The 27624-nt window shown below is 38.9% G+C and overlaps 1 protein-coding gene and 1 pseudogene across 1 annotated transcript in view; both read right to left on the bottom strand.

Annotated features, from left to right (window-relative positions):
- The window catches only part of Ccdc73 (coiled-coil domain containing 73), a 124673-nt gene that overhangs the window by 87670 nt on the left and 9379 nt on the right, over window positions 1–27624 (bottom strand). The window contains exon 2 of the mRNA XM_042275845.2: window positions 7843–8000. Within this exon, the coding sequence (XP_042131779.2) occupies window positions 7843–7980 (138 nt within the window). The 5' untranslated portion in view covers window positions 7981–8000. The remainder of the gene's footprint in view (window positions 1–7842; window positions 8001–27624) is intronic.
- On the bottom strand, window positions 22097–24031 carry LOC102913789 (histone-binding protein RBBP7-like; annotated as a pseudogene).

Below are 27624 nucleotides of genomic sequence, written 5' to 3'. Positions count from 1 at the left end.
AAATTAAGAACTGATATGAGGGCTGAAAGACAGCACAATGGTTAAGAGGATATGAGTTCAATGCCCAGCACCCACATCAGGCAGCTCACAACTGCCTCTAACACCAACTCCAGGAAGAACTGATACCTCTCTCCTCCACTGGCACCTGCACTTACATGCACATATTCACAAACACACACACACACACGCACACACACACACACACACACACACACACAATTAAAAGAAAAAAATAAATATTTTTTAAATAACTAATAGGACTGTGTTAATAGTTTCTATATCAGAAACCTTCCTTATAATTTGTTAATATAAAAACAGCCTCTTTAGTACTATTTTAAAAATGAACTTTTGGGCCATTTCATCAATATTAGAGATATTTCTCTTGAGCAACTTTTGGCTCATTAAACTAAGAAAATATACAGAAAAGTGCACAGTATTTTATCAAACAACATGGAGAAACTGAATTGAGCAATTTTAGAAAGACAGGTTATAAATTTGAAAGGAGAGTAAAAGTAGCCAGTTACAGTTTGGGTTTCCTGAACACACGCCTGCTGTATGTGCTAGGTCCCTAAATCTGTTCAGGGTCAAGAATTGAAAGGGTCTGACCAACACACAGCCCATCTTGTAAAACTACAGCCTGAAGCAAGCACTTTAAAGAAGCACAGCACTTTCTAAAGGTTATAAAGAGTAAATAAACCATCAAATTACTCCTCCTTTATGGTTTTTGTAAAAACACTTCAATCCTTGTAGTCCTAAGGCATCTAATAAAAAATAAGCACTTTTAGGATTCTATATTCTGGGATACTTTATTGAACTTGGAGATAGGATTTTTCTTGCTAAATTTATTTTCTTTCATTGACAATCTCATAGGAATTTTTATTAAAACTTTTTAAAGTTGCTTGATGGAGTGAAGAAAAACATAAAAGCTAAATAATAAAGATTAAAAATAAGTTTAATAGAAAACTTGAAGGTAAAATGCCAAGAAAGTATAAGTATATAGCAATGCTACTTTTGGCAGTTTGGCTAATATCCATTTATCAGATTCCATGTAAAATAAAGGTATGTATTCTACAGATTGTAATGATCCAATCAATAGTAATGGCACTGAAAGGTGATATAAGATTATTTTCTCTGTTTTCTTAGCAAATCATTGTTACTTCACATGATCTAAAATTCCATTGAATTATATTTATTGTTTACATAGAACCCAAGGACTTATTACTATTGGATACTTAACTGATTTTTAAAGTAATTTTTATTTATAATTTTATCATAATGCACACTATATAGTAACACAGTTGTTAATTGGCATGGCATGTTAGACCTACAAAACATGAATCTTCTTAAAAGTACAGGCCCAGAAGTGGTTTATAAAAGGACATCAAGTAAATGCATACTTTAATGTTCTAAAAGCTTCATGGTAAAGGTCTTTCATCCTCCTTATACAACTGATTTGGATCAGAAATATATCTTTTTTAAAAACTTTCAAACCCCTTCTAACTTTTAGAATCCAATAGATTTCACACTGAAATAGGAATTACCATGTTGTTCAATACAATACAATATAGGCTCTCAAGTTCAACATAATTCCTACCCTATATGGTGGTCATATGCCAGCCACCAAAATCCTGAATTTGTGACCCCTGTGCTATTATTGATCATCTTTACTCCTTATCAGTAATCCCATGGATCTGTCTGTCAAGGTTATTTATCAGAATCAAATCTAGGACTTGGGAGGAATTGACAGCAAGCTTGCCTAGCATAAATGAAGCCCTCTGAGCTCAACCCCCAGCATGTACTGGTACATATCTAAAATCTAGCACTTCAGAGATGGAGGCAGGAGGATCAGGAATTCAAGGCCATCCTTGGCTTCACCAGTTCAAGGCAAGCCTGGAGCACAGGAGACTGCCTCAAAATGAAGAAAAGGAGTCAAAATTCTAAAATGCACATACTATGGATTCAATATTAGCTGCTTTGTGGATTCAGATTGTTAAATTGTACATCTTTATTAATTTAAATCATCCCATTTTTTTTTAAATTGTATCATTACCGATTTAGCTCAACATAGCGGTGCACACCTTTAATCCCAGCACTGGAAAGACACAGGCAAGGAGATCCCTTTGAGTTACAGGCCAACCTGGTCTACACAACAAGTACCAGGCCAGCCAGGGCTACATTGTGAGACTAGTCTCTTAAAACTGAAAAATAGCTGGGCGGTGGTGGCACACACCATTAATCCCAGCACTTGGGAGGCACAGCCAGGCAGATCTCTGTGAGTTAGAGGCCAGCCTGGTCTACAGAGTGAGATCCAGGACTGCAACCAAAATTACATGGAGAAATCTTGTCTCAAAAAACAAAAAACAACAACAAAAAAAAAACCTGAAAAATAAATTATTTGTGGGTTAGCTTTGAATCTGTAAGTATGTGTGTTTCTTCCTCCCCTCAAGTCTCAGAGATCTATGTGGAAGAGGAGCTGGAAAAATTGAGAGAGCCAGGGGTGATGGATGCAAGGAGGCAGTGTCTTCCAGACACACAGGACTGACACACATGGACTCACAGAGACTGCGACAGCATGCACAGAATGTGCACAGGTTCAAACCTGACAAGATCCCAACATGCAGAAGGAGAAACGGGTAAAAATCCCACCTCTAACCAAGAAGCTATCTGCAATTGATAGCTTCTGGGAGAGGGAGAAAACAGTTTTCTTCAATGAAGAGATACTAGGTATAATCAACCATACCCCTAAGTAGACCACAAGCTCAGAAACAGTTGGCCAACACAAAATGGACTCCACATTTTTTTTCTTTTTTTCTAAGGGGTGGTGTGTGTGTGTGTGTGTGTGTGTGTGTGTGTGTGTGTGTGCTGGTGTGTGTATCTCTGGGTGTGTGTGTGTACTTTTTGTTTTGGTTTTGCATTTGTTTTTAAAAGAGAAAGAATATAAAGTTGTGCCAGTAGAGAATAGGAAGATTGGGAGGAGTTGGGGGAAGGGAAAGAATATGACCAAAATATATTGGATAAAACACTTAAAAATAAAGGCCTGCAGTACCACTTGTGGCAAAAAAAATAAGTAAATTCATGTGTTTCATTTGAAAAACCTACAGAGATCAGAAAAATAGATCTTTCAGGGAAAGAAAGAAAGAACACTGGGAGATAAAGGGAAAGTGGAATAAGGAAGCAGGAAGGATGAAACAGTTTGGGACATGGGAGGGCAGGGTAGAGTAGGGAATACAGGGAGGGGTAACTAAGACTAAAGACTTCTGAAAAAGTCAGATGAAAACTACTTCTGCAAAACCTTTCTAAAATAGAAACATGCATATATAAAAAGAGTTCATAGGGTTACCCTACAGCAGGGCAATAATGCCTCAACTAAAAATCACAGGCTAACAAAAAATCCAATGTCTGAAATGGGCTACTTCTATTGTAGTTGTTAGCCAGTGAAATCCCATATACTGCCCCAAACAGTGCAGTGTTGGCTCTTAGTTACCGTCCAGAACTTAATGGCAAGACGCTATTGCTGAAGATGCCACATAGTTGAGTCACAGAACATGAAGAAATCAAACTGCTATTGACCTGAAAGCTTCATCCCACGTCTAGACCATGGCAAGTTTTCAGTGCTGGAAAGTGCTAAGCATACTACCAGAGGGAAAAAGTAAGCATCAATTTTACCCAGCTATGAAACCTATGAGCTACAATAATGACCAACCTGACTAGATATGCCCACCAGTACAATAGTGGTATGAATGTCATGGGAGTAACTAACCCCTGTCCAGGGTTTTAGGCCAGTTCCCAAGATGGAACTCATACCCTGTCACCATTATTGAGGCCAAGAACACATGGGTAGAAAGGTCATATGCCATAGGGGACAGCCTACTGCTCTTAATCTACGAAAGGAATATAGTATTAAACCTACTCCTAATGACTTATTGTTATACCCATAGATTAGTGCATTTCTTAAACATCATTAGAGAGGCTTCTTTTTTGTACTAGATGGTAATAAACATGAGACCCACAGTTGGCAAGGTTCAGAGAATAAGAGACTCCAGTGTGGAATATTCCTTTACACTGTGTGAATATATGTCGCCATGATTGGTTTAATAAAGAAGCTGACTGGCTAATAGCTGGACAGGATAAGGTTAGGGGGAGAGTCAAATAGAATTCTGAGAAGAAGAAGGGCAGAGTCAGAGGAGTAGGGAGAAGATGCAGAGAGAAGCAAGATGAACATGCCATACTGAGAAAAGGCACCAAGCCACAGGGTAAAGCATAGATAAAAATATGGGTTAATTGAAATGTAAATGTTAGCTAGTAATAAGCCTGAGCTATGGGCCAAGCATTTATAATTAATATTAGGCCTCTGTGTGATGACTTGAGTGGCTAGCAGGACAGAAACTTCAGCCTACAATGCAGAGTGCTCAGACCTAAATGGGACATCTGTAACACAGAAAATGGGAAGAAAAGACTGTAAGAGCCAGAGGCAGTAGATGACAAAACTGTTTTCCAGACATAACAAAGTAGTTGCACAAAAAAATTCACAGTGGTTGTGAAAGCATATACAAGACCTATGCAAGCTCAAGCTTGACAAAATTCCAGCATATAAAGGGTAGCAGTCAAGAAATCCCACCCCTAGATGAGGAGCTATATCTTCCAGGAGAAGGAAAGTTAGTTTTCCTTAATGGTATGGCTTCTCATAGATGGGAAACATTCCAGCTGATGGCCATACATTCAAGCATATATAAAGGGGCTAGAGAAATGGCTCAGCAGTTAAAAGCACTGGTTACTCTTCCAAAGGACCTAGGCTGAATTCCCAGTATCCATATGGTTGATCACAGCTATCTATCACTTCAGTTCTAGGGGATCTGATTCCTACTTCACTGTGGGCACCAAGCATATATGTACACACATACATGCAGGCAAACATTCATACACATAAAATAAAACAAATAAATTTTTAAGTAAAATATACAAAATTCTCACCGGGTGGTGGTGGTGCACACCTTTAATCCCATCACTCGAGAGGCAGTGGCAGGCAGATCTCTGTGAGTTCAAGGCCAGCCTGGGCTACAGAGTGATTTCTAGGAAAGGCCCCAAAGCTACACAGAGAAACCCTGTCTCAACCCCCCCCAAAAAATGTACAAAATTCTCAAAGAATTAACAAAAATATGAATTAAAACTGGGTATGGTGGCTCACATTTTTAATCTTAGCACTTAGGAGGCAGGTAATCTCTGTGAACCATCTCAAAAAAAAACCATGTTTGTGCAAATATATTTTTTAAAAAAAATTAAGTTTGACCTCTGGCCCCTACATATATGTGCGCGCGCGCACGCACACACACACACACATTCACAAGTGATATGCATAAACATATATATACAAGTGATATGCATAAATACATATACACCTATGTACATACACACACTAAATAAATATACCCACTGTTCTTTTACTAATCTTAAATATAGCAAAAGTTTCTTTGTTTGAAACAGGATGTTATGTACCCCATGCTAGCTTCTAACTCACTATGTAGCCAAGGATGACCTTGAACTTCTGACCTCTTGACTCCATCTCCCTGGGATTAACTGCTTGAGCTACCACATGTGGTGTTAATGGGTGTTGGGGCTCAAACCCAGTGCTCCCCAGCCCCTCAGAAGACATTTAAAGAGTCATGAATTTCAAGTTGGAAATAGCAAACAAAATATAATATTTAAAACATAAAACATTTAAGTTTTAGTGTCTTGAAGTTGTTTCACTTAGGGAAAGGCAGCATTTTAAATTTATCAAAATATTTCTTTATAATACTTACCCAAGCCTTTCTACATTTTTAAACACATTTCTTCTTTAAACACATTTTGTTACACTAATAGATAACTTTTATATAATTTTTATATAAAATGTTATGCTAATATGCAACTTATATGACATGAAATTTATAGTAGAAAATTTCCATAATTTTAAAACTTAGAACAAGGTTTATAACGTTTCAGGTTTTTTTCTCACTTGTAGCTTATTTTCAGAACACGAGTGTTGGCTTCCTTGTCTAGAATATGAGATTTTGCAGATGTTAAAAGAAATACTAGCCAGATGGTGGTAGTGCACACCTTTAATCCCAGCACTCAAGAGGCAGAGGCAGGCAGAACTCTGTGAGTTTGAGACCAGCCTGGTCTACAAAGTGAGTTCCAGGACAGCCAAGACTGTTACACAGAGAAACCCTATCTCAAAAAAAAAAAATTTCAACAGAATACTTACTTGGGGCTGGAGATATGGCTTAGAAGTTAAGAGCTCTGGCTACTCTTCCAAAGGTCCTAAGTTCAATTCCCAGCAGCTACATGATGGCTCACAACCATCTATAATGAGATCTGATGCCTTCTTCTGGCATAAAGACATACATGCAGATAGGGTACTCATATACACAAAATAATCTTTTAGAAGATATTAAGTTTTAAAATTTAAAAAGAAAGAAAGAAGAAAGAAGAGAAATTCTAACAACAAAGTACCTAAGAGAGTAGCTGGTCAATAATGAACATTAGATTAAAAAAAAAAAACACAACAAAGCCAAGCAAAAACCCGAGATCAGTGCTACAGTGGCTTTTGTTCATTTTCTTCTTTCCAGAAGTAGCTGTAGTCTAACCTATAACAGAGTTGACAATATAGTATTCAGACTTGGATCAGCACAACCTCAGGAAGAGGATGCTATTCAAGTTTTGCATTATACAGCTATCTTGCTGTTTTAGGGTTTCTACTGCTGTAATAGAAACACTGTCTTAAGAGTTAATGTTGCTGTAATGAAACACCACAACCAAAAGCCACTTAGGTAGGAAAGGGTTTGTTGCACTTATACTTCCACATAACAGCTCATCATCGAAGACAAAGAACTTAAACAAGCAGATATATGGATGCAGAAGCAGACACAGAGGCTGTGAACGTGTGTGGCTTGCTCAGCCTGATTTCTCATAGAATCCAGGACCATCAGCCCAGGGATGACACCACCCACAATAGGCTGGGCCTTCCCACATCAATCATTAATCAAGATAATGCCTCACAGGCTGCCTACAGCTGGATCTTACAAAGGCATTTTCTCAGTTGAGGTTCCCTCTTCTCAGTAACTCCAGCTTGTGTCAATTTGACATAAAATTAGCCAACACAAACACCATGACCAAAGGTAACTTGAAAGAGTTTATTTAATCTTACAGCCTGTAGTACAGGAAAGTCAAGGCATGATGCCTGGAAGCAGGAAGGACAGCTGCTTACCTGCCTGCTCTCTCTAGCTTGCTCAGATTCTTTTTTTTTTTTTTGAGACAGGGTTTCTCTGAGTAGCTTTTGGAGCCCGTCCTGGAGCTTGCTCTATAGACCAGGCCGGCCTCTAACTCACAGAGATCTGCCTGGCTCTGCCTCCCGAGTGCTGGGATTAAAGGCGTGCGCCACCACTGCCCGGCTGCTTGCTCTGATTCTTATACTATCCAGACCTATCTGGCCAGGGGTGGCACTCCCCAGGGTGAGCTGGGCCCTCCTACATTAAGAAAATGCCCTGCAGACCTGCTACAGGCCAATCTCAATTAAGATGTCTTATTCTCAGATGACCTTAGGTGTCAAGTGGACATAAAATCTAGCCAGCACATCTGCTAAAGCCAGTACCTTTTATAATTGTTTAGGCTCTCTTTATCCCTCTCCCGCCCCCTAGAGCCCAAGTAGGGGAGGGAGAAGAGAACCAACTCCACAGTTATATTTTTTTCTTTATAAATAAGAGGTTGTTTGGGCTTCTTGAAAATTAAAGAAAAATAAAAAATAATTTAAAAAAAAGCCTGGAAAAAAATCAAGGCTTTCTATTTAAAAGTTTAAGAGGGACTTACCCTTCTCATACGCAGCTCTTCTAGTGCTTCAAGTAAACTTGTTCTGAAATCCAGGAGCTGGATAGAAGCCATTGTCTCTGAAGAACTTTGAAGAACGAAGGTAGATGATGATGATCTGGTGTTGAAACTATCCTCCATGTTAATATTTATTTTATTTTCTGCAATTCAAAGAGTTTTAACTTGAAGATTATTTATCTATGTTTTTCTAGAAAAAACACAATTACCATAAAAACATTATCCTATAATCCTCCAGGTTCAACACTAAATAACAATGTTGCTATCCCTCATACTCCAATATTCATAGAAAGACACTCGACATCAATGACTCTATTCTACTTCTCATGGTTTAAGGGTTTTTCTGGTACCTGAGTACTCTTTAAAGCAACACTTTCTGCCCCTACACTCCAAAATTGTAAAGGCTGGGTTCCTAATATTGCAGACAAGGCTTGACTCTTCACCAGAAGCATGATGCCACACATTCTCTTTCTAAACTTTGCTTTCACATGAAGCTACTTTTCAAAGATAGTGCTCACACTAATTAGCAATACAAACTTTAGACTCAATAAAATTGGAAGAGGCCTTTGGCCTTTTATTTAAAACCCAGGTATTTAAACATCTCAATTGATAAAGTGTATGAATCAGGTTATAAGAAACTTTTTCAATCTGAAATAATTATAAGTTCAAAGGCAGTTGCAAAGATAAGCACAGAGAAGTCCTATGGACCATCCATTCAGTCATCTCCAGTATTACTATCTTGTATAACAATGGTACAATATTTAAAATGTATATCTGATATTGGTACAATCCATACAGTTCATTAGAAATTTACCAGTGATACAGGGATTTGTGTATACATACTTCTATGCACATTTATTGTTACTATGATCATAATCAAAATGCAGATTCCTACCATTATCACAGGCCTCTTTGTGGCCACATTCTCTTCTCCCAGTGTTAACCTCTAGCAAACACTTTTCTTAATTTCAGATACATTTGTTAAGTGAAAGAAACTTCAAACTATTAATAAATACAATTTTAAATGCTTCCATATTGGTAATGTCCTGAAGAACCTTGAAGAAGCAAATAAAGTTCCTCCCATTATCCTGGAATCTTCATACACAGTTTTTCCAGTCAATAAACAGCACACAAAGTCAATCAGGGAAAGAAAGCTGTATGACATTATAAGAACCAGCAGAAACAAGTGACAAGAGAAGCAGATATGCACCACACTAGCACATACAAGGCAACTAGACTCACTACGTTGAAAGAAATAAAGCCAATCTTGAAATTATCAATCAAACAGCATGTTGTTGTTGTTGTTGTTATTAAGACAGGCTCTCCCACTGTATCAAGGTTAGCTTCACTCTTTCAATACTCTTAACTCAGCCTCTCAAATGCCTGGATTATAAGTATGTGCCACTGGCAGACTTTTAATTCATTGAAATCTCTATTTTCTAAAATACATAATTAAACAGATAACTGATATATTTGAAGAAGATTGACCACAGTTAGTAAATAAAAAATCAACACTCAGTTATCATAGTGAAGTGACCTAAAATAATGTGAAAAAAATCTTAAAACCAACCAGAGAAAAAAAGATTGATACTTTCAGAGTATTATCACTTACAGTGATAATGTATATTCTTGTTTGTTTTCTGTTGCTGTGATAAACACCATGACCAAAGTAACTTGGGGAGGAAAGAGTTTGTCTCAGTTTACAGGATACAGTCCATTATGGAGAAAAGCCAAAGCAGGAATTCAAGCAGGAGCCTGGAGACAGGAACTAAAGCAGAGACCATGGAGGAATGCTGCCAACTGGCTTGCTCATCTACCTTCCAGACACAAGTTGCCTAGGGGTGGCGCACAGTAGGTTAGGCTGTCCCCAACCCAATCAGCAATCAAGAAAATTTCCCCATAGACATGTCTACAGGCCTATCTGATAGAGGCAATTCTTCAGTTGAGGTTTCCTCTTTCCAGGTGTGTCAAGTTGACAATCAAGAATAGCCATCACACTATGCTACTCAAGACACCGAAGGGCATCTTACAGCAAAAAATGACCAATCTACAAAGAGGACACAAAAATTTTAAATATTCATGCACCTAAACAATGGAGCACCAAATTATATGAAACAACAACTGGCAGAATTGAAAGTAACAAGAGAGAATTCTATTATAGTAACAGGAGACTTCAATAATAAATAAAGCAAAGCAAATTATTAATAAAGAAGTAGAACACTCAGAAGCTGGAGAGGTACCTCAATCAGTAAAGTACTTGCTATGCAAACATACAGACCTGAGTTTGGACTCCCCAGCACCCACATAAAACCTAGGCACAGTGGCACATGTCTATAATCCCAGATCTGGGATGATGGCAACAGGCAGATCCCTGGAGATCACTGGCCAGCCAGCCTAGCTAAATCAGTGATCCCCAGGTTCAGTAAAAGGCCCTGTCTCAAAAAATAAAGTGGAAAGCAACTGAGGAAGACATCCAACACTGACCTCTGGTCTCCACATGCACAGACCCACATAATCACATATATGTAACACATAAACACATACATACACACAGAAAGTGAGATAGAGAAATAAGATTTGTATAAAATTACCAAAAATTAGCCGGGCGGTGGTGGCGCACACCTTTAATCCCAGCACTCGGGAGGCAGAGTCAGGCGGATCTCTGTGAGTTCGAGGCCAGCCTGGGCTACCAAGTGAGTTCCAGGAAAAGGCGCAAAACTACACAGAGAAACCCTGTCTCGAAAAACCAAAAAAAAAAAAAAAAAAAAAAAGAAAAAAAAAAAATTACCAAAAATTATCATGTGTCACCCAACATGTCCTGCGATATCAAAGGTAAACATTACAAAGACAGAGCAGAAATAAATGAAACAGATACTAGAAAGAGAAAACTGTTAATGATACCAAAAAAATGCTTTTTAAAAAAATATTTTAAAAACTGACAAATGTTTAGGTAGGCTTTTCAAGAATAAGGGAAACAAGATTCAGATGGCAGAAAGGAAGGATGAATGAGAGAATGTTGCTGATGTCACGGGCTGCCTGGGTCCTGTTCCACCTGATTAGAAGTTGTGAAGAAGTGAAGAGGTTCTTCTAGTTGGCAGCCCTAGACCCTGGAGGCCCCAGGACCTAGACCTAGACCAGCAGCATCCTTGAGGTTTACAACTTCAGTTCAAGAGTCAGTGGCCTGCTACAGCACAGTTCCAAAGCCAGTGAATTACTGCTCTAGATAATCAGCTAGAAGCTTATTGCCCTGGCCTTGAACCACCAGTGTCCCTGACATTTGCCAGCTCTTGTCATTACCAACTTCAGTCAGGTAGCAGTGAGCAGCAACAGCAAAGAGTGACTGCATGTTACCGTCCCTGGGAAGGCCTGGGTGCTGGGACTGACTCTCAGCTGCTACAGTGGCAACTATTACAGCTCTCCGGGCAGCAGTGTCAGAACTACTACTGCCTTGGACAGCAGCCAGTGCTACAGCTCTCAGGCCTTGGGCTTCAGGACCTTTGGCCCTTCAAGCTTGGCACATCCCTGGAATCCTTCCAACAACTGGACCCGCAGTCTTTGATGTCTGCCCCGGCCTCTCTGCTCCTCACTGCTTCTTCCCTACCGCTCCATAGAACTCTCTAGCCATGCTCTAACGACCACTGCCCTACCGCTCCATAGAACTCTCCAGCCATGCTCTAACGACTGCTGCCGCCGCGCCACTCCTGCAGCCACACTGCCACTGTTACCACTGCTGCCTTTGCCACAGCTACTGATCTGCTCTCACTGCTGCCATGTTACCAACTCAGCCTGCTCTACTAATGCTAAAGACCAAGAGAAGACAAGACCACGACAGAAAATCTTTCTAATGAAGCTAATGTACACCACCAGGAGGCACATAAGAGGACAGTACCAGGATGGCTTGAAAAGGAAGTCAGAGTCTGCTTATGTAGCCAGTACGGGGGTGTATGGCGGGGGAGTTTTGCACCAGTCACTCCATTTACCCCTTCATGCAGAGGATTGTGTTTGCCTCATTATAGGTCTTCTGCTGGGTCACCATGGAAAGCACTCCCACACTGGCCTAGACGAAAATGGCCGCTAAGAGTGCAAAAGGCCTGGCCCAAGCTGTTTGAACAGTTGTAGTGCCTTCTGGAGCCACATACTGGGAGCTTTCTGAACACATCCATGGAGTGGTTAAAGCAGTTGCCATGGGGGGGGGGGGGGTCTGAGCAGCTGTTAAAAAGGAGCTGCTTTGCCGGGCGGTGGTGGTGCACACCTTTAATCCCAGCACTTGGGAGGCAGAGGCAGGCTCTGTGAGTTCGAGGCCAGCCTGGGCTACAGAATGAGTTCCAGGAAAGGCGTAAAGCTACACAGAGAAACCCTGTCTCGAAAAAACAAAAAGACAAAAAAAAAAAAAAAAAAAAAAAAAAAAAAAAAAAACGGAGCTACTTTGCTGAACATCCTCCCATCAAGATGGAGAGGCACCATACCAAAGAATGGTCCAACAGCTGAAAACAAGGTAGTCAAATCAGCCCTCAAGATCCAAGCTTCTCAAACATTAAAATGGGTGTTGATTGACATTAATAGAACTTTAATGGTACTGGATACTGCTCTGCTCTGAGCCAAACGCCCATAGGGAGAACGGAATCATTTTATCACATTACTATTTAAAAAAAAAGAATGTTAACAACAAATGAGGTATCATGAATAAATAGGACAATTCCTCAAGGCAGATAAACTTCCCAACTGACTCAAGACAAAAATTTACATAAACCTTTCAAGAGTAAGAAGACCAAATTAGTGATTAGAAAATTTCTCACAAAATAAAAAGCTCAGGACCAGATTGTTTACTGGTAAATTTTACCAAAAATTTAAAGAATAAATACACAAAACTTTTCAAGGGAACAATAGAGAAGAAAACACACTACTAATTAACTTTACAAAGCCAGTATTATCTTCATGCAGAAACAAGACAAATATTTCACAGGGAAGAAAACCATAAATCAACAGTTTGTAGGAATAAGAATATGAAAATTCTCAATAAAATTCTACCAATACACAACAGGAATTACACATCATAATCAAGTAGCGTTTATCCAAGGAATATAAAGCTGGTTCGATATGTTAAAAAAATCATTCAATGGGCTGGAGAGATGGCTCAGAGGTTAAGAGCACCGACTGTTCTTCCAGAGGGCCTGAGTTCAATTCCCAGCACCCACATGGTGGCTCACAACCATCTGTAATGAGATCTGGCGCCCTCTTCTGGCCTGCAGGTATACATGCAGACAGAAACACTATACATAATAAATAAATTAATTAATTAATTAAAAAAATCATTCAATGTAATAAATAATATTGATGGGATAAATGAAAAAACAATAGGATCCTCTTAATAAATGCAAGAAAAGTTTTTGACAAAGTCCAATACCTTCTCGTGGTAAAATTCTCAACAAACTAAGGATAGGCAGGAATTTCAGCCTAATAGAGAGAATCTATGAAAAATTCACCACTGACGGCAAATGTCTATGATTTTAATGTGAGCTACCCACAGGCTCTTGTGTTGGAATGTTTAGTTCCCAGCTGTGGTACTATTGGGATGAATTGTGGGCCTTCAGGATGTAGGGCCTAGCTGCAGGATGAGGGTCATTGTGGGATGGTTCTTGAGGACCACAGCCCAACCCTGCTTTCGGGTCAATGCCATGTAAAAATGAATACCTGCGACAAGGTCCTGGCACCACATATGGAGCCTCACTGTCTCCATTGAGTGACCTTCCCCACCATGATGGAAACCAAAAGCCAAACCAAAAGCCAAAATAAACTCTTCCTTCCGTAAAGTTGTTTCGTGTGAGCTCTTTTGGTCACAGCAATAATAAGAGGAATTAATAAAATACTGAATTGCAAAAGGCTTAGAATTTTCCCTCTAAGAAAATGAACAAGAACAACATAAGGATATCTGGTTTTGCAGACTGGATTCATCAAAATTTAAAATGTTTATACTTTAAAGAACATAATAAAATAAAGGCAATCTATAAAGTGAGAAAAATATTTGCAAAACATATATTTGACAAAAAAAAATTTACTTTATATAATAGCTTCCTATGATCAAACCACACACACACACACACACACACACACACACACACACACACACACACACAAAAAAGCCATGGGATTAGAATAAAATTTACCTCCAAAGCATATATGTTTGTATGTATGCATATGTGTAGTATAGTGTACATGTGGCCAGTATCAACATGAAATATATTTACTATCATTACTCAGTAAGATGATAAAAATCAAAACCACAAAGAGATACTCTCTCAGATATATTAAGATAATACAGCTGAATAAATAGAGTTAGTTATGTAGCTCAGTAGCAGAGTGTTTATCTAACATGTGTAAGGCCCTAGATTTAACTCCAAACACCTCTCCCAATGCATGTGAGCGCGCGCGCACACACACATACACACACACAAAGATAGACTTGTTAAGGAAAACTTATCACTTATATTGCTGGTGGGAATATAAAATCATTGAGCCACTCTGAAAAACAGTTTGGCAGTTCCTCAAGAGGCTAAACATGGGGCTACAACATGACCTAGTATTCTACCCCGAGGCATAAGTCCAGTAAAAATGGAAATCTCTATCAAAAAAGATTGTGTATGACTATTCATCACAGCATTAGTCACAAGAAATAAAAAGTAGAAACAACTCAAACGTCCATCAATTGATGAACGGATAAACAAAATGACAAATGCAGCATATCTGCATAGTAGACCAGTATATGCCATAAAAAAGAATAAGATTTTGGTACTTGCTATAAGATGGACAGACCTAAACATCATTATGTTCAGTAAAAGAAACCAAACACAAAAGGCCGGGTGTTATTTGATTCCATTTACATGAAGCATCTGGAACTGGCAAATCTATACAGACAGGAATAGATAAGTGGTTGCCAGACACAAGGGGAGACAGGAAATAAGTCTTTTTGAGATGATAGAATGCTCTGGAATTTGATAGTGGTGGTGGTAGTTGCACAGTTTTTAGAATTTACTACAAAACTATTGAGTTGTATCTTTTAAAAGTGTGAATTTCGAGCTGGGCAGTGGTGACGCACGCCTTTAATCCCAGCACTTGGGAGGTAGAGCCAGGCAGATCTCTGTTAAGTTTGAGGCCAGCCTGAGCTACAGAGTGAATTCCAGGAAAGGCACAAAGCTACACAGAAAAACTCTGTCTCGAAGAAAAAAAAAAAGTGTGAATTTCACAGAATTACAAATCTGTTTCAGGAAAAGTATGTTTAAGAATAAAAAAGAGAGAGAGAGAGGCAAAAGAGATGACTCAGAGGTTAAAAGCATCTGCTCTTGCAGAAGACCTCAGTTCAGTTTTCAGCACCCACATGGTAGTTCACAACCATGTGTAACTCCAGTCCCAGTGGATCCAACACTCTCCTGATTTCTGCTGGCTAAAGGCACACTCACCACACACAGACATAGAGGAAGGCAAAACACTCATACGCACAAAATGAAATATTTTTAAATGAATGAAAAAAGAAAGAAAATTGTAAAAGACCCTTTTTAAGACAGGGTCTCACTATGTGGCCCTGGCCAGCTGGAATTCCTAGAGATAGACTTGCCTCTGCCTCCCAAGTGCTGGATTAAAGGTGTGAGCCACCGCCATAGCTAAATACGACGTTTCCATGAGGGAAAATGCAATTTCAGAGAAAACGAAACAGAAAATTTGACAGAACATCACAAAAGAATTTTAAAAGAATGAAACCAATCTGAAATGAAAGTTGGAAACATTCTAAGAGAATAATAAAATGGCGGCAACCATGTCAGTAAACGTCCCTCTAACTTATAAAAGGACAGCAGTGCTGTATCGTGAAGGTGAAGTAAACAGAAAGGAAGGGTGTAGAAGAAGCTTGTCAAAATCTGAAGAGAAATGAAAGAAATCAGTATAAACTACAATATTATACAAGAAAGAATAAAGGTTTGGTTAACTTCAGACAGTACATACCTTATAGGAATATAATCAACAGAGATGTGTTTTGTTCCTTTTACATGAAATGTCCAGAACAGACAAACTCATAGACACAGAATGTGGATCGATGGTTGCTTAGGGCAAGGTGAGAGGGGGTGATGGGGGACTTAAGACAGACGACCAATGGGTATGAGGTTTCTTTGAAGGAAATGTTCTAGAACTGTTTGTGGAGATGGTTGTACAACTCAATACACTAAAAATAATCAGACTGCATACTCTGAATGAACTATACAGCATGGAAAATCTACCTCAATAGAGCTGAGGTAACTTTTTTTTCTTTTTTAGTGGAAGCATGCAGTAAAAGTATCAATGGAAACACTGAGGAAAGGCTAATTGACTGACAGGCTGATCAGGTAACAAAAATAGAACAGGGGTTTCTCCCTCCACTGTTAATAGGTAAACAAGTCTTCTCTCAGGCTTTTCATCTTCTCCAGAGAATTCGCCAGTCTCTTGAAGTGAAAGAGAGGGTAAAGGGCAGTGTACATTCTGATAGGTGCATGAAAGTTAGGATGTAAGCTTTCCAAAGTTCAGTGAGATTTTTACTCAGTTTTCATTTTCAGCCCCAAGGCACAGCATCTGTCATAGATGGTCTACCTCTGTCATTACTGCCACAATTCAATTTTTTTCAGAGCATCAACTTCCATCTCCTTGGGGCAGAAAGCCTGGGAAGGTTCACATAATATTCATAAATTTTCAATAAAATTGCCCTATTGTGAGCAAATCTTACCTACACTTTTCAGAATACTTGGTGTTTCCAAGAGTCAAACCTACTTCCAAACTATTAAGCCAATCATACCTCTCTGCTACCTACTTGCTAGAAAGTACTCTTTTATACAAATACTTCTATATACAAATAGATGCATGGATTTTGTTCTGTTCTGCTGTTTTGGGTTTTGCCTTCCTTTTTATTCTGTGTATTGGTAGTCTGCCTGCCTGTATGTCTGTGAACTACATGTATGAAGTGCTGGTGGAGGCCAGAGAGAGCACTGGATCCCTTGGTATTGGAGGTACAGATGGCTGAAAACTGCCATGTGGGTTCTGGGAATAGAACTTGGGTCCTCTGGAAGAGTAGCCAATGCTCTTAACCACTGAACAATCTCTCCAGCCCCTCTAACAAAAACTTTTGAATCACTTCTTGTTCCCTCCTGTTTATGAGTTAGAATACTTGTAAACATTACAACAAGTGTGGCAGAGAAAATTTAATGTGGTTAGTCTACCATGTTTAACCTAAAGTTTCAAACAAGATTTCAAAACCAATTTCCTGTTTCATCATATAAACTGCCACTTCAGTGTGGATCATATCTACTGACCCATTAGTACATTGTCCTACTTTTTATAACACTCAGCAGTATCTAAATTTATGTAGTAAGCATGTGCTAATTTTTAAGACCTATTTCTTTATTTCCTGCTTTTTGAGAAGAGGAGCTCATTTATTTTGGCCATGTTGTGTCTTCTAGGACAGTAAGTATTATAAAAGCTTAAATATTAGTCAGACATTAAATGGATTTACCTCACTTACCTAGACACTGAAGTTAGTAAATCAATGATCCTCTACTATTTAAAGAGCAACAGATTGGCAATTAGCTGATATTAACAAGTCTGTTAATAAGAGCAACATGACTACAGACAAACTCTGACAGTTCTGGCATAGTGACTTCCAACTCCACAGTTCTATCACGTCTACCATGTGAGTGATTCCCAGTGCATCTTCAGCAATCACCCAAGGATGCAGGCGAATTTTTTCAGCCTATGTTTAGTGAAACAGTCTGTGATTTGTCTTCCTTCACAAATCTTTCTAAATTCATCTTTTCCAGTGGTGTCACATATTAAATCCCCAATGGACACAAGAGCTTTGCTATCTGCTTCTCTTATTCTCTCCCTCTGCTCCTTTGGCCTGCTTGTCTATTCCTGCACACACGCTCAATCACATTCTCTTGGATTCTCACTTTCACTTTTCCCTTCATTCTGTAAATCAAACCATATTGTTGGTTTTTCCTTCATATTGGCCCTCAGATTCATTCTACGTCACTATTCCCCATTAGTAACCTAGTTAAATCCTCATTGCCTCATGCTTTTTCTTGTTATGTCTTTAATTTTTATCCTATTTCAATCTATCCCACAAATTTTCTTCATTATTATTTTACAAACACTACTCATCAATCTCCAAACTTGAAATGGCTCTTTCTGCAATGCTATTAGAGCTTAAGTGTACTTCTCTGAGTTTCAGGGTTTTCATTTTCTAGTTTTTTTCCTACTCCTCCTTCAACAGGCAAATGATTCTATTATAGTTTCTTAAATGTAATCTACATTCATTCCTACCCATGTATCTAGAATAAGTTTTCAACCTCTCCCAAAACATACACACACAGAGAAAGAGAGAGAATGACAGGGCGGGCTGGTGGGGGTTGGGGGGGTAGATCTATCATGCCCAACTCAAGGCTCATTTTTCTCCAGGAATCTTACCCCTGAACACATTAAATCACACCAACCTCTCCATTTTCTAAATTCTTCTGTGTGCTTAAAGTGAACTCTACAATTTAAATATTCACCAGGTGTTTTATGTATAATCAATCTAGCTCACAACTGGGGTGTTTCTTAATGATAAGCTCTTATTATGTTCCTCTTTCATTCACTCTTTCACATAATGGGTATAGGGGGTCTTAGTTTGAGTTTCTATTGCTGTGAAGAGACACCATGACCATGGCAACTCTTATAAAAGAAAAAGAGTTAATTGGGCTGGCTTACAGTTTTAGAGGCTTAGTCCATTATCATCACAGACTACCTGCATGGTGGTATGCGGGCAGACACGGTGCTGGAGAAGCTGAGATTTCTACATCTTGACCTGCAGGCAACAGGAAGTAGTCTGAGTCACTGGGTGTGGCTTGAGCCATGAGGTTTAAAAGTCCACTCCCACAGTGACATACTTCCTCCAAGGCCATACCCACTCCAACAAAGCCACACCTCCTAACAGTGCTACTCCCTATGAGCTTATGGGAGTCAAGCACATTTAAACTACCACATAGGTACAAAGCAAGTGCTCTGTAAATTAGTGGTTACAAAAGTTTACATGGACTGCATACTTACGACAAAGTAATTTCATCAATATTTTCCTTTGATCCCTATATTCTCTGAAATTTATAATGTATTTCTTCCTATACGTTAGGATGAAAAAAATCCAAAGTGCTTGCCACAACCTGAGTTACAGTTTCCAAACTTACTTAAAAAGCCAGACACAATGCTGCACAGCTGTAATCCCAGCACTCCTACAACAAAATGGAAAACCAAGGTAGGAGAATTAGCCAACCACTTACAGGCCAGCTAATCTGGAGCACTCACACAGTGGCAGAAACAAGAGAAACCCTACTTCAACAAGGTGGAAGGCAAGAGCTGACTCCCAAAAGTTGTCCTCTGACCTCCCTCCACACATGAACTCATGCCCACTCACACACATACAAGCATACACATGCATGTACATACACATGATTTTTTTAAATATTGCTTTGTACATACACAAAGTATTTTTAATGTTTCTTTTTTCTTTTTATTTATTTATTTATGTATACAGTATTCTGCCTGCATGTGTCCCTGCAGGCCAGAAGAGAGCACCAGATCTCACTACAAGTGGTTGTGAGCTACCACATGGTTGCTGGGAATTGAACTCAGGACCTCTGGAAGAGCAATTGGTGCTCCTAACCACTGAGCCATCTCTCCAGCCCACACACAATTTTTTTTAAGTTTAAAATTAACAACTGGGCAGTGGTGGTGCACACCTTTGATCCAAGCACTCAGGAGGCAAAGGCAGGCAGATCTTTGTGAGTTTGAGGCCAGCCTAGTCTACAGAGTGAGTTCCAGGACAGCCAGGCCTGTTAAACAGATCAACCTTGTCTTGAAAAACTAAAAAAAAAAAAAAAAAACCAACTACTGAATTTAGAGGAACTAGACAAGTAAAAATGACTATTTTGTCAACTGGGTAATGGGAGGGAAGGTATTAGTTTTTCCTCAGTCTCTTTAATCTGACAAACTTCTACTTTAAGACAAAAAAGATAGGCTCAGATTTCTTTTAAAAAAAATAAATAAATAAAAGGACTATTGCAGGCTTAAAACATATTTTAACTGGATTAACTAGGTAAATAAATAATTATGAAAAAATTATTTAAAAAAACCTACAACTATGTTTGATTTTGCTTTCTATACTGTAGAGACTTTTTAAGTATCAGTAATTTGTTACTGCTGAGTTTGTTTTGCTGAAACAGGGTCTCACTATGTAGTTCAAGATGGAATACAGAATTCACCGCATAACCTAGGCTAGAACCCACTGTGTAGCCCAGACTGGCTTCAAATTCATGTCCTCTTGCTGTTTACTCCCTCCCAAGTGTTAGGATTACAACTGTGATTCAATACACCTTGAAATGTTCTAAATATTACTCATATTTAATCAGAAAGAGAAGTATTTCCTTTAATAGATAATATCTACTACTTACAGTCCGATGTTACACAGGAAAAAATTAATCCTAGCATGAAGTAGGCAGAGGCAGATACATCTCTGGGAGTTCAAAGCCAGCCTGGTCTACATAGGAACTCCAGGACAGCCAGAGTTACAAGGTAAGACCCTGTCTCAAAAAAAAAAAAAAAAAAAAAAAAAAAAGATTAAAGTGATGATTTAAGAGGCCTACTATATTTTCATTACAAAGGCTAAATTATTTCCATCAAAATATTCCTACTCTTTATAATGAGTCAAAATCATAATGTTATTTATTTATCAAAAATATACTTTAAATTACATGTATGTGAATTGGTGTTTGTTTCTTGCCTTAGACACATTGATCCCATAATGTGACTATTGGAAGGGGTGTTTTGTTTTAAAATCATACTTTATTTTTTGTATAGCTAACTTGACTATTTATTTGCTGCATCAAACACAGCTATGTAAGTGCCTATGTAGTATTCTGATTTAGAGTTCTTTGAGTAGATTATATGAAAGCTCTAATTTCCATCAAAGAAAGAAAGTTAAATCACATTTTCCACTATAGAATGGATAATGTGCAAAACTGGAAAAACCAAGCATACTATTTAGACATGTGGAAACAAATGTCTAAAGAATTAACTAAGAGCCAGGTGTGGTGGCACAAGCCTATAATCCTAGCATTTAGGAGGCTGAGGCAGAAAGATTATGAGTTTGAGACCCACCTAAGAAACAGAGGTTTCCTAGTGAGATCTGAGTTTGCTTTACCCAGCAGGGCTGCATAAGGGGATGGATTGACCATGTGGATGGTTACCAGGTGTTTGGAAGGGTCTACACTTGGCTGTGCTAGGGGGAGGTCTTTGCTCCACCTCTTGACATTCCTTTAAAAGGCCCTTTAGAAGAGACAGAAGGGGCCAGTGTATTAAGGATTCAGGCCCTCCCAAAGCTATCCTTTGTTTCTATCTCTCTCTCCCCCTCCATATTTCTATCTAAATCTCTTACCCCTCACTCCCCAAGAGTACCCTGGGGAAAAAAGGTGGGGGTGTGTCTCCCACAGGATACATAGTGAGACTTTGTCTCAAAAAGTAAATAAATAGGGTCTTGAGAGATGGCTCAATGGTTAAAGGCATGTACTACTCTAAAAGAGAGCCTGACTTTGACTCCCAGACAGAACCCATATCAGGCAGCTCACAACCAGCTCCAGGGCAATCTGACACTTCTGGCCTCTGACACATCCTACACGCATGTGCACATACTCACACAGAGACATATAATTAAAAATAATAATTTTTCAACAACTATATAAATCAGCCTTCTAAAAGTTTAAATAGTTGCTCTGGAGAGGAGGAAATGGCAAGTTCTTGCTTTAGAAAAAAAAAAAAAAACAATTTCTGCAAAGCCAATCAAGAAGTGTTGGAAGGAAAAAGTAGAAAAGTTATCCTTGCATATTTGGGAACTTCAGCAAGCACTTAAAAGTTTGAGAAAATGAGGACTTAAAACAGTTGAATCAAAGGCAATACCCAGCAATGTGTATTTTAAAACAATAATGATGTCCTTTCTTAAGAAACATTCCTTTTTCCCCCTAATAGCTACAATATGAAACAGTATGCAACAGCTCACTTGAAAGTACTAGAATCAGAGAGTAAAGAATGTCAAAAGCCATCCCATTTACATTTCCTACTATACAGTGCCTTTTTGGAGTTTGATAAATCAAGCATTCATGTAGCAATACATTCAATAGAAACACCTTATACTTTGGGTTTAAGATCTTTGTCCCTCCAGTTCCAATGTCATGACATTTGACACTTCGTAATTGTAAATATTTTTAGCCATCTGCCATATCTGCATGGTGTTATCTTCAGACAGTGAGCAAATGACCCAAGGTTCTTTGGGGGTTCCAACTGAAGTCTGAAATCTTGGCAGTATGTCCTCCATGAATAAACAGAAGTTCTGGAGGCCCATCTTCTGGTGATTGTTCTTCTCTGTGGTATTCTGTTATAGCATCACATGTTAACAAATACATGTGTACAATATAGGCTTTAATGTAGCTCACCTTTTGCTATCCAGAAATGATAGAACAATTCTAATATGTACATGCAATTAAGAAGTCTTTTTTTTCTCCAGTTTTACTTAAATCCCACACATTCAGGGATCAGTACCACTTGAAGCCAGAATAGTTTCATTATGTGGAGACCAGTAGACCTGAAATTTTTCATCCTTATGCGATTCAAAGGTACAGAATTTCAGTTTTAGATTGCTCAGGTTCCATAAAGCTACAGCCTTATCTGCAGAGCCAGCTGCTAGAATGAACTTGCTATAGGGATTGAATGAGAGGCAGCTGACCTTAACAGTGTGTGCATCTACCAAATGGCTTGGCTTAAAGTGATATTGGATCTGAGCCGGGCGGTGGTGGCGCATGCCTTTAATCCCAGCACTCGGGAGGCAGAGCCAGGAGGATCTCTGTGAGTTCGAGGCCAGCCTGGGCTACCAAGTGAGCTCCAGGAAAGGCGCAAAGCTACGCAGAGAAACCCTGTCTCGAAAAACAAAACAAAAAACAAAAAAAAAAAAAACAACAAAAAAAGTGGTATTGGATCTGGTGTCCCATATCATAAGTTTCTGATCATCAGCAACAGATCCAAACAAGGACTCATGCCAAGCCACATCCTCTACAACAGCTAAGTGGCCAGTAAAGATTGCTTTAGCATCCACAATTTTGCCTTCCTTTGGTCCTGCATTTATATCCCACAGGGAGACAGTATGGTCATTAGATGCAATCAGATGTCCACTCAAATTAGAATTCCAGGAAAGACAATAGCCTTCCTTTTGATGACCTCTTAATCTAAGATCAGGATTACACTCTCCACTTGGATCTGGTTTAGCAGGGTGTTTTGTATAGTCAAAAATCAATACATCAGAAGATAGTTTTTTTGTGGCAATGATGTGAGGATTCTGTGGCATATAATGAGCACAGTTTACTTCTCCATTGTAATTTTAATTTCACATTCAATTTTTCCTGTTACAGAACCAAAGCCACCAAATTCTCCCTTGTCACTACCACAATGGGAAACATCAAACTGTGCAGCATTGTTGAGAATATGAACTCCAGCAACCACTAAATGATTCTATTCATCAGATGTATGAGTGCCCAGCACTAGCCAATGAAAGGCATAATCCTTTCCTTCTGGTTTCATCACTTCAGGAAGCCACTGAATGGTAAGACTGGGCCATTGAAGAGCATGGATCAGAACCAGGTCATACAGAAACTGTATTCTTCTTCCGGGTTTTACATTCTTCGTTGATGACATGCTTCTCCACAGTACCTTCAAACATCTCTTTACTGGCCATCTTGCATCTGCTCATTAGCTCCCCCTATGCCTCCTGGGACTTCTCTGCTAGCCAAGAGCAACCCTTTCACAGGCAGGCCTTTCCCAAGCGCTGCACACACTCCTAGCTCAGATAGCTTGATCTTTATCTGGCTGCCTGGGTGCTCCCCTCAGATGCAGGATCCTTCTCTCCTGCCTCCTCCCCACTTGCAGGTACTAAGGTCTGAGTTGCTCTTGTGGTGATATTGTGTTCCCCAAAATATTGTGCACCCTAATAAACTTATCTGGAGTCAGAGAACAGAACAGCCATAATATTAAACATAGAGGTTAGGCAGTGGTAGCACATACTTTTAATCCTAGCATTCCAGAGGCAGAGATCCATCTGGATCTCTGAGTTCAAGGCCACACTGGAAACAGCCAGGCATGATGACTCACACCTTTAATCCCAGGAAGCGATGGCAGGAAGCAGAAAGGTATGTAAAGTGTGAGGACCAGGAACTAGAGCCTGATTAAGCTCTAGTTGAGCATCAGTTCAGCTGAGAGTCATTCCGATGAAGACACAGAGACTTCCTGTTTGAGGAAATAGGATCAGCTGAGGAACTGGTGAGGTGAGGTGGCTGTGGCTTGTTCTGCTTCTCTGATCTTGCAGCATTCACCCCAATATCTGGCTCCAGGTTTGTTCTTATTAATAAAACCATTTAAGATTCATGCAACACGCTCTTCTCTCTCTCTCTCTCTCTCTCTCTCTCTCTCTCTCTCTCTCTCTCTCTCTCTCTCTCTCTCTCTCTCCCCAAACTTGGAAGAGATGGCAGATGAGCACTGGTTCTTGCTTTTTTTAATATTTTAAAAAACTAACAGTGATTTTTGTCCTCAATCATCTTTTCAAGCAAGAGTACATATATATATATAAGTTATCTTTTCCCCTAAGACAGGGCCTGGTGTTGTTTGTTTTTGCACTTTTTGGGGGGACCTGCCACCCAGCTCCCAAATAAATCCACACGGAGGCTTATTCTTAATTATGAAAGCCTGGCCTCAGTTTGGCTTAGTTTCCAGCCAGCTTTCCTTATCTTAAATTATCCTGTCTACCTGTTGCCTCTGGGCTTTTCCATTCTCTTACTTCTATAAATCTTACTCTTACTCCCTGGCTTGCTGGTTATGTAGCTGGGTGGCTGGGCCCTGATGTTCTCCCCTTCTCTGGCTCCTTCTCACTCTTTCCTCCCAGATTTCCCCCTCTATCTATTCTCTCTGCCTGCTAGCCCTGCCTATCCTTTCTCCTGCCTTGCTATTGGCCACTTCTTTATTAGATCATCAGGTATTTTACACAGGCACAGTAACACAGCTTTACAGAGGTAAACAAATGCAACATAAGCAAAAGTAACACACCTTAAAATATTCTACTACTGGCTGTCCTGGAACTCTCTATATAGACCAGGTTGGCCTCAGACTCACAGAGATCTGCCTGCCTCCGCCTCACAATTGCAGCACTACACTTGGCATATACATATATGTGTGTATGTATATATACATATAAAACTTCTTTAATGGAAAGGAAAACTTTGTTGTATACTTTAAGTTGATGCACAACCCTTAGAGATACATATATAATCAATTTAGTTGAAAGTAATATTTCTATGAAACAAAAATCAAAATAGTTTAAAATATATCAGTAATATTCATGTTTTATAAATCTTTAATTACATGCCAATGTAACTATGTATATAGATATTATATATACTAGATCAAAATGTGAAATACATTTCTTACTATGGATAACTGCCAAGAAATGTTTTATGGGTCTGAAGAGATGGCTCAGTGGTTAAGAGCACAGGCTGCTCTTCCATAGGACCCAGATTCAATTCCCAGCACCCACATGAAGTTCACAACTGTCTGTAACTCCAGTTCCAGGAAACCCAACACCCTCACACAGACATACTTGCAGGTAAAACACCAATGCACATAAAATAAAAATAATAGAAAAATGTTTTATGGGGGCCTAGAGAGATGGCCCAACAATTAAAAGCACTTATTGCTCTGGCAAAGGACCTGGTTTCAATTCCCAGCACCTACATGGTGGCTTACAATCATCCTTAACTCCAGTTCCAGCTGATCCAACATGTGTGCACAAGGTGCACATATACACATACAGGCAAAACATTCCAAGTAAAGTAAATAAATCTGAAATTTTTAAATGTTTATAATGTTACAGACATGATATAGTAAGATACAGCATGATACAGTAAGAAATATACCAGTTTTAAATTTTTGTGATACATTTTTTTTTTAAGATTTTTGTTTTTGTTTGTTTGTTTTGTTTCTCAAGACAGGGTTTCTCTGTATAGCCCTGGCTGTCCTGGAACTTAATCTGTAGACCAGGCTGGCCTCAAACTCAGAACTAAAAGATCCACTTGCCTCTACCTCCTAAGTGCTGGGATTAAAGGCATATACCACCACCACTCAGCTAAGTATTTTTTTTTAGATTCCAATAACTATATCCACAATATATATAGCTGATGTCTTCTTACTAGCTGTCTGTGTCACCTCTGTGTGTTTCAGCATACTTATCCATATAAAATCTGTATAATAGTGATACTGCTTTCACACAATGTGAGGATTAAACAGTGTAATATAGGTAAAGTCCTATTTTATAGTAGATGTTCAAAAGCCACAGAAGAAACAACCAAGGCTGTGAGGTAGCTAAATGGTAGAGCACTTGACCAGAATGCATTATGCCTGGGTTTAATCTCCAGGACTAAAAAAATAATATTAATAAAAGATGAGAATGCTTATAAATACAAAATACACCAGTCCAATTACTGAAAAAGGATATGCAGTATTAGATTTAAAACTTTTTACTCTTCGCAGATCAAAATATTCTCATGTTTCAAATACAGAACTTGGGCTGGAGAGATGGCTCAGTGGTTAAGGGCATTGACTGCTATTCCAGAGGACCTGAGTTCAAGTCCCAGCACCCACATGGTGGCTCACAGCTGTCTGTGACTCCAGTTCCAGTTCCATAAGCAAAACACCAATGTACATAAAATTAAAATGAAAAACCACATACTTTCATTTAGTAAGTGTGGAAAGAAGAGAATGGAGATGTGTGATTTAAGCAAGCTCTTAGTTGATGGATGCTGCCACTTGCTGATTCAGGGAGCACACAGTGAGGGCAGAGACTTCTCCACACTGTACCCTTACTGAAGTAAGCCAGGCTGTGGTGACCCATGCCTTTAATCCCAGCACTAGGACTGGAGGGGAGGGGGCCAGAGCCAGGCCGATCTCTGTGAGTTCCAGGACAGCCAGGGCTATACATAGAAACCCTGTCTCGTAAAACAAACACAAAAAAAAAAAAAAAAAAACAAATACAGAACTTATTACAGGAATCTCTGAAAATATATTTCCTTATATGAAACCACAATAGAAAAGTAGCCATTAAAAACTGCTATCTTTAGCATTTGGTTCAAACTGCTACTAATTTACTCTTATAAGTAGATCATTTGTTTATAGTAATTTACTCTAATAAATGTATTATTCATAATGATAAAATAATCATTTATCATATTAACACATAAATACATTCTTCATAGTCATTATAAATATTTCATTATTAAAAATATTGTGAGCCAGATATGGTGATGCATACCTTTAATCCCATTAAGTTAAGTTCTAGCACTTAGGAGGCAGAGGCAGGTGGATTCCTGTGAGTTTGAGTCCAGTCTGGTCTAAATAGAGAGTTCCAAGCAAACTAGAGCTACATGGAAAGACCTTGTCTCAAAAAACATAAAAATAAAAAAAAAATGTTGACTTTGTAAAGTAAAACCAATTTACTATAAAATGCTTCGAGTACTACTTTAGTGCTCACCATTTCACTGATCTTGGAGATCACAAGCACTGTGGGCTTTAAGGAGCTTTCAAATGCTCTTAATATAAATCTGTATTTTGCCACAATTTAAGAGCTATAAAGGCTTT

Source organism: Peromyscus maniculatus, chromosome 4, assembly GCF_049852395.1.
Source record: "Peromyscus maniculatus bairdii isolate BWxNUB_F1_BW_parent chromosome 4, HU_Pman_BW_mat_3.1, whole genome shotgun sequence".
NCBI lineage: Eukaryota > Metazoa > Chordata > Mammalia > Rodentia > Cricetidae > Peromyscus > Peromyscus maniculatus.
Note: the sequence above shows the minus strand (reverse complement) of the source record. Positions and strands in the feature narration are given on the sequence as shown.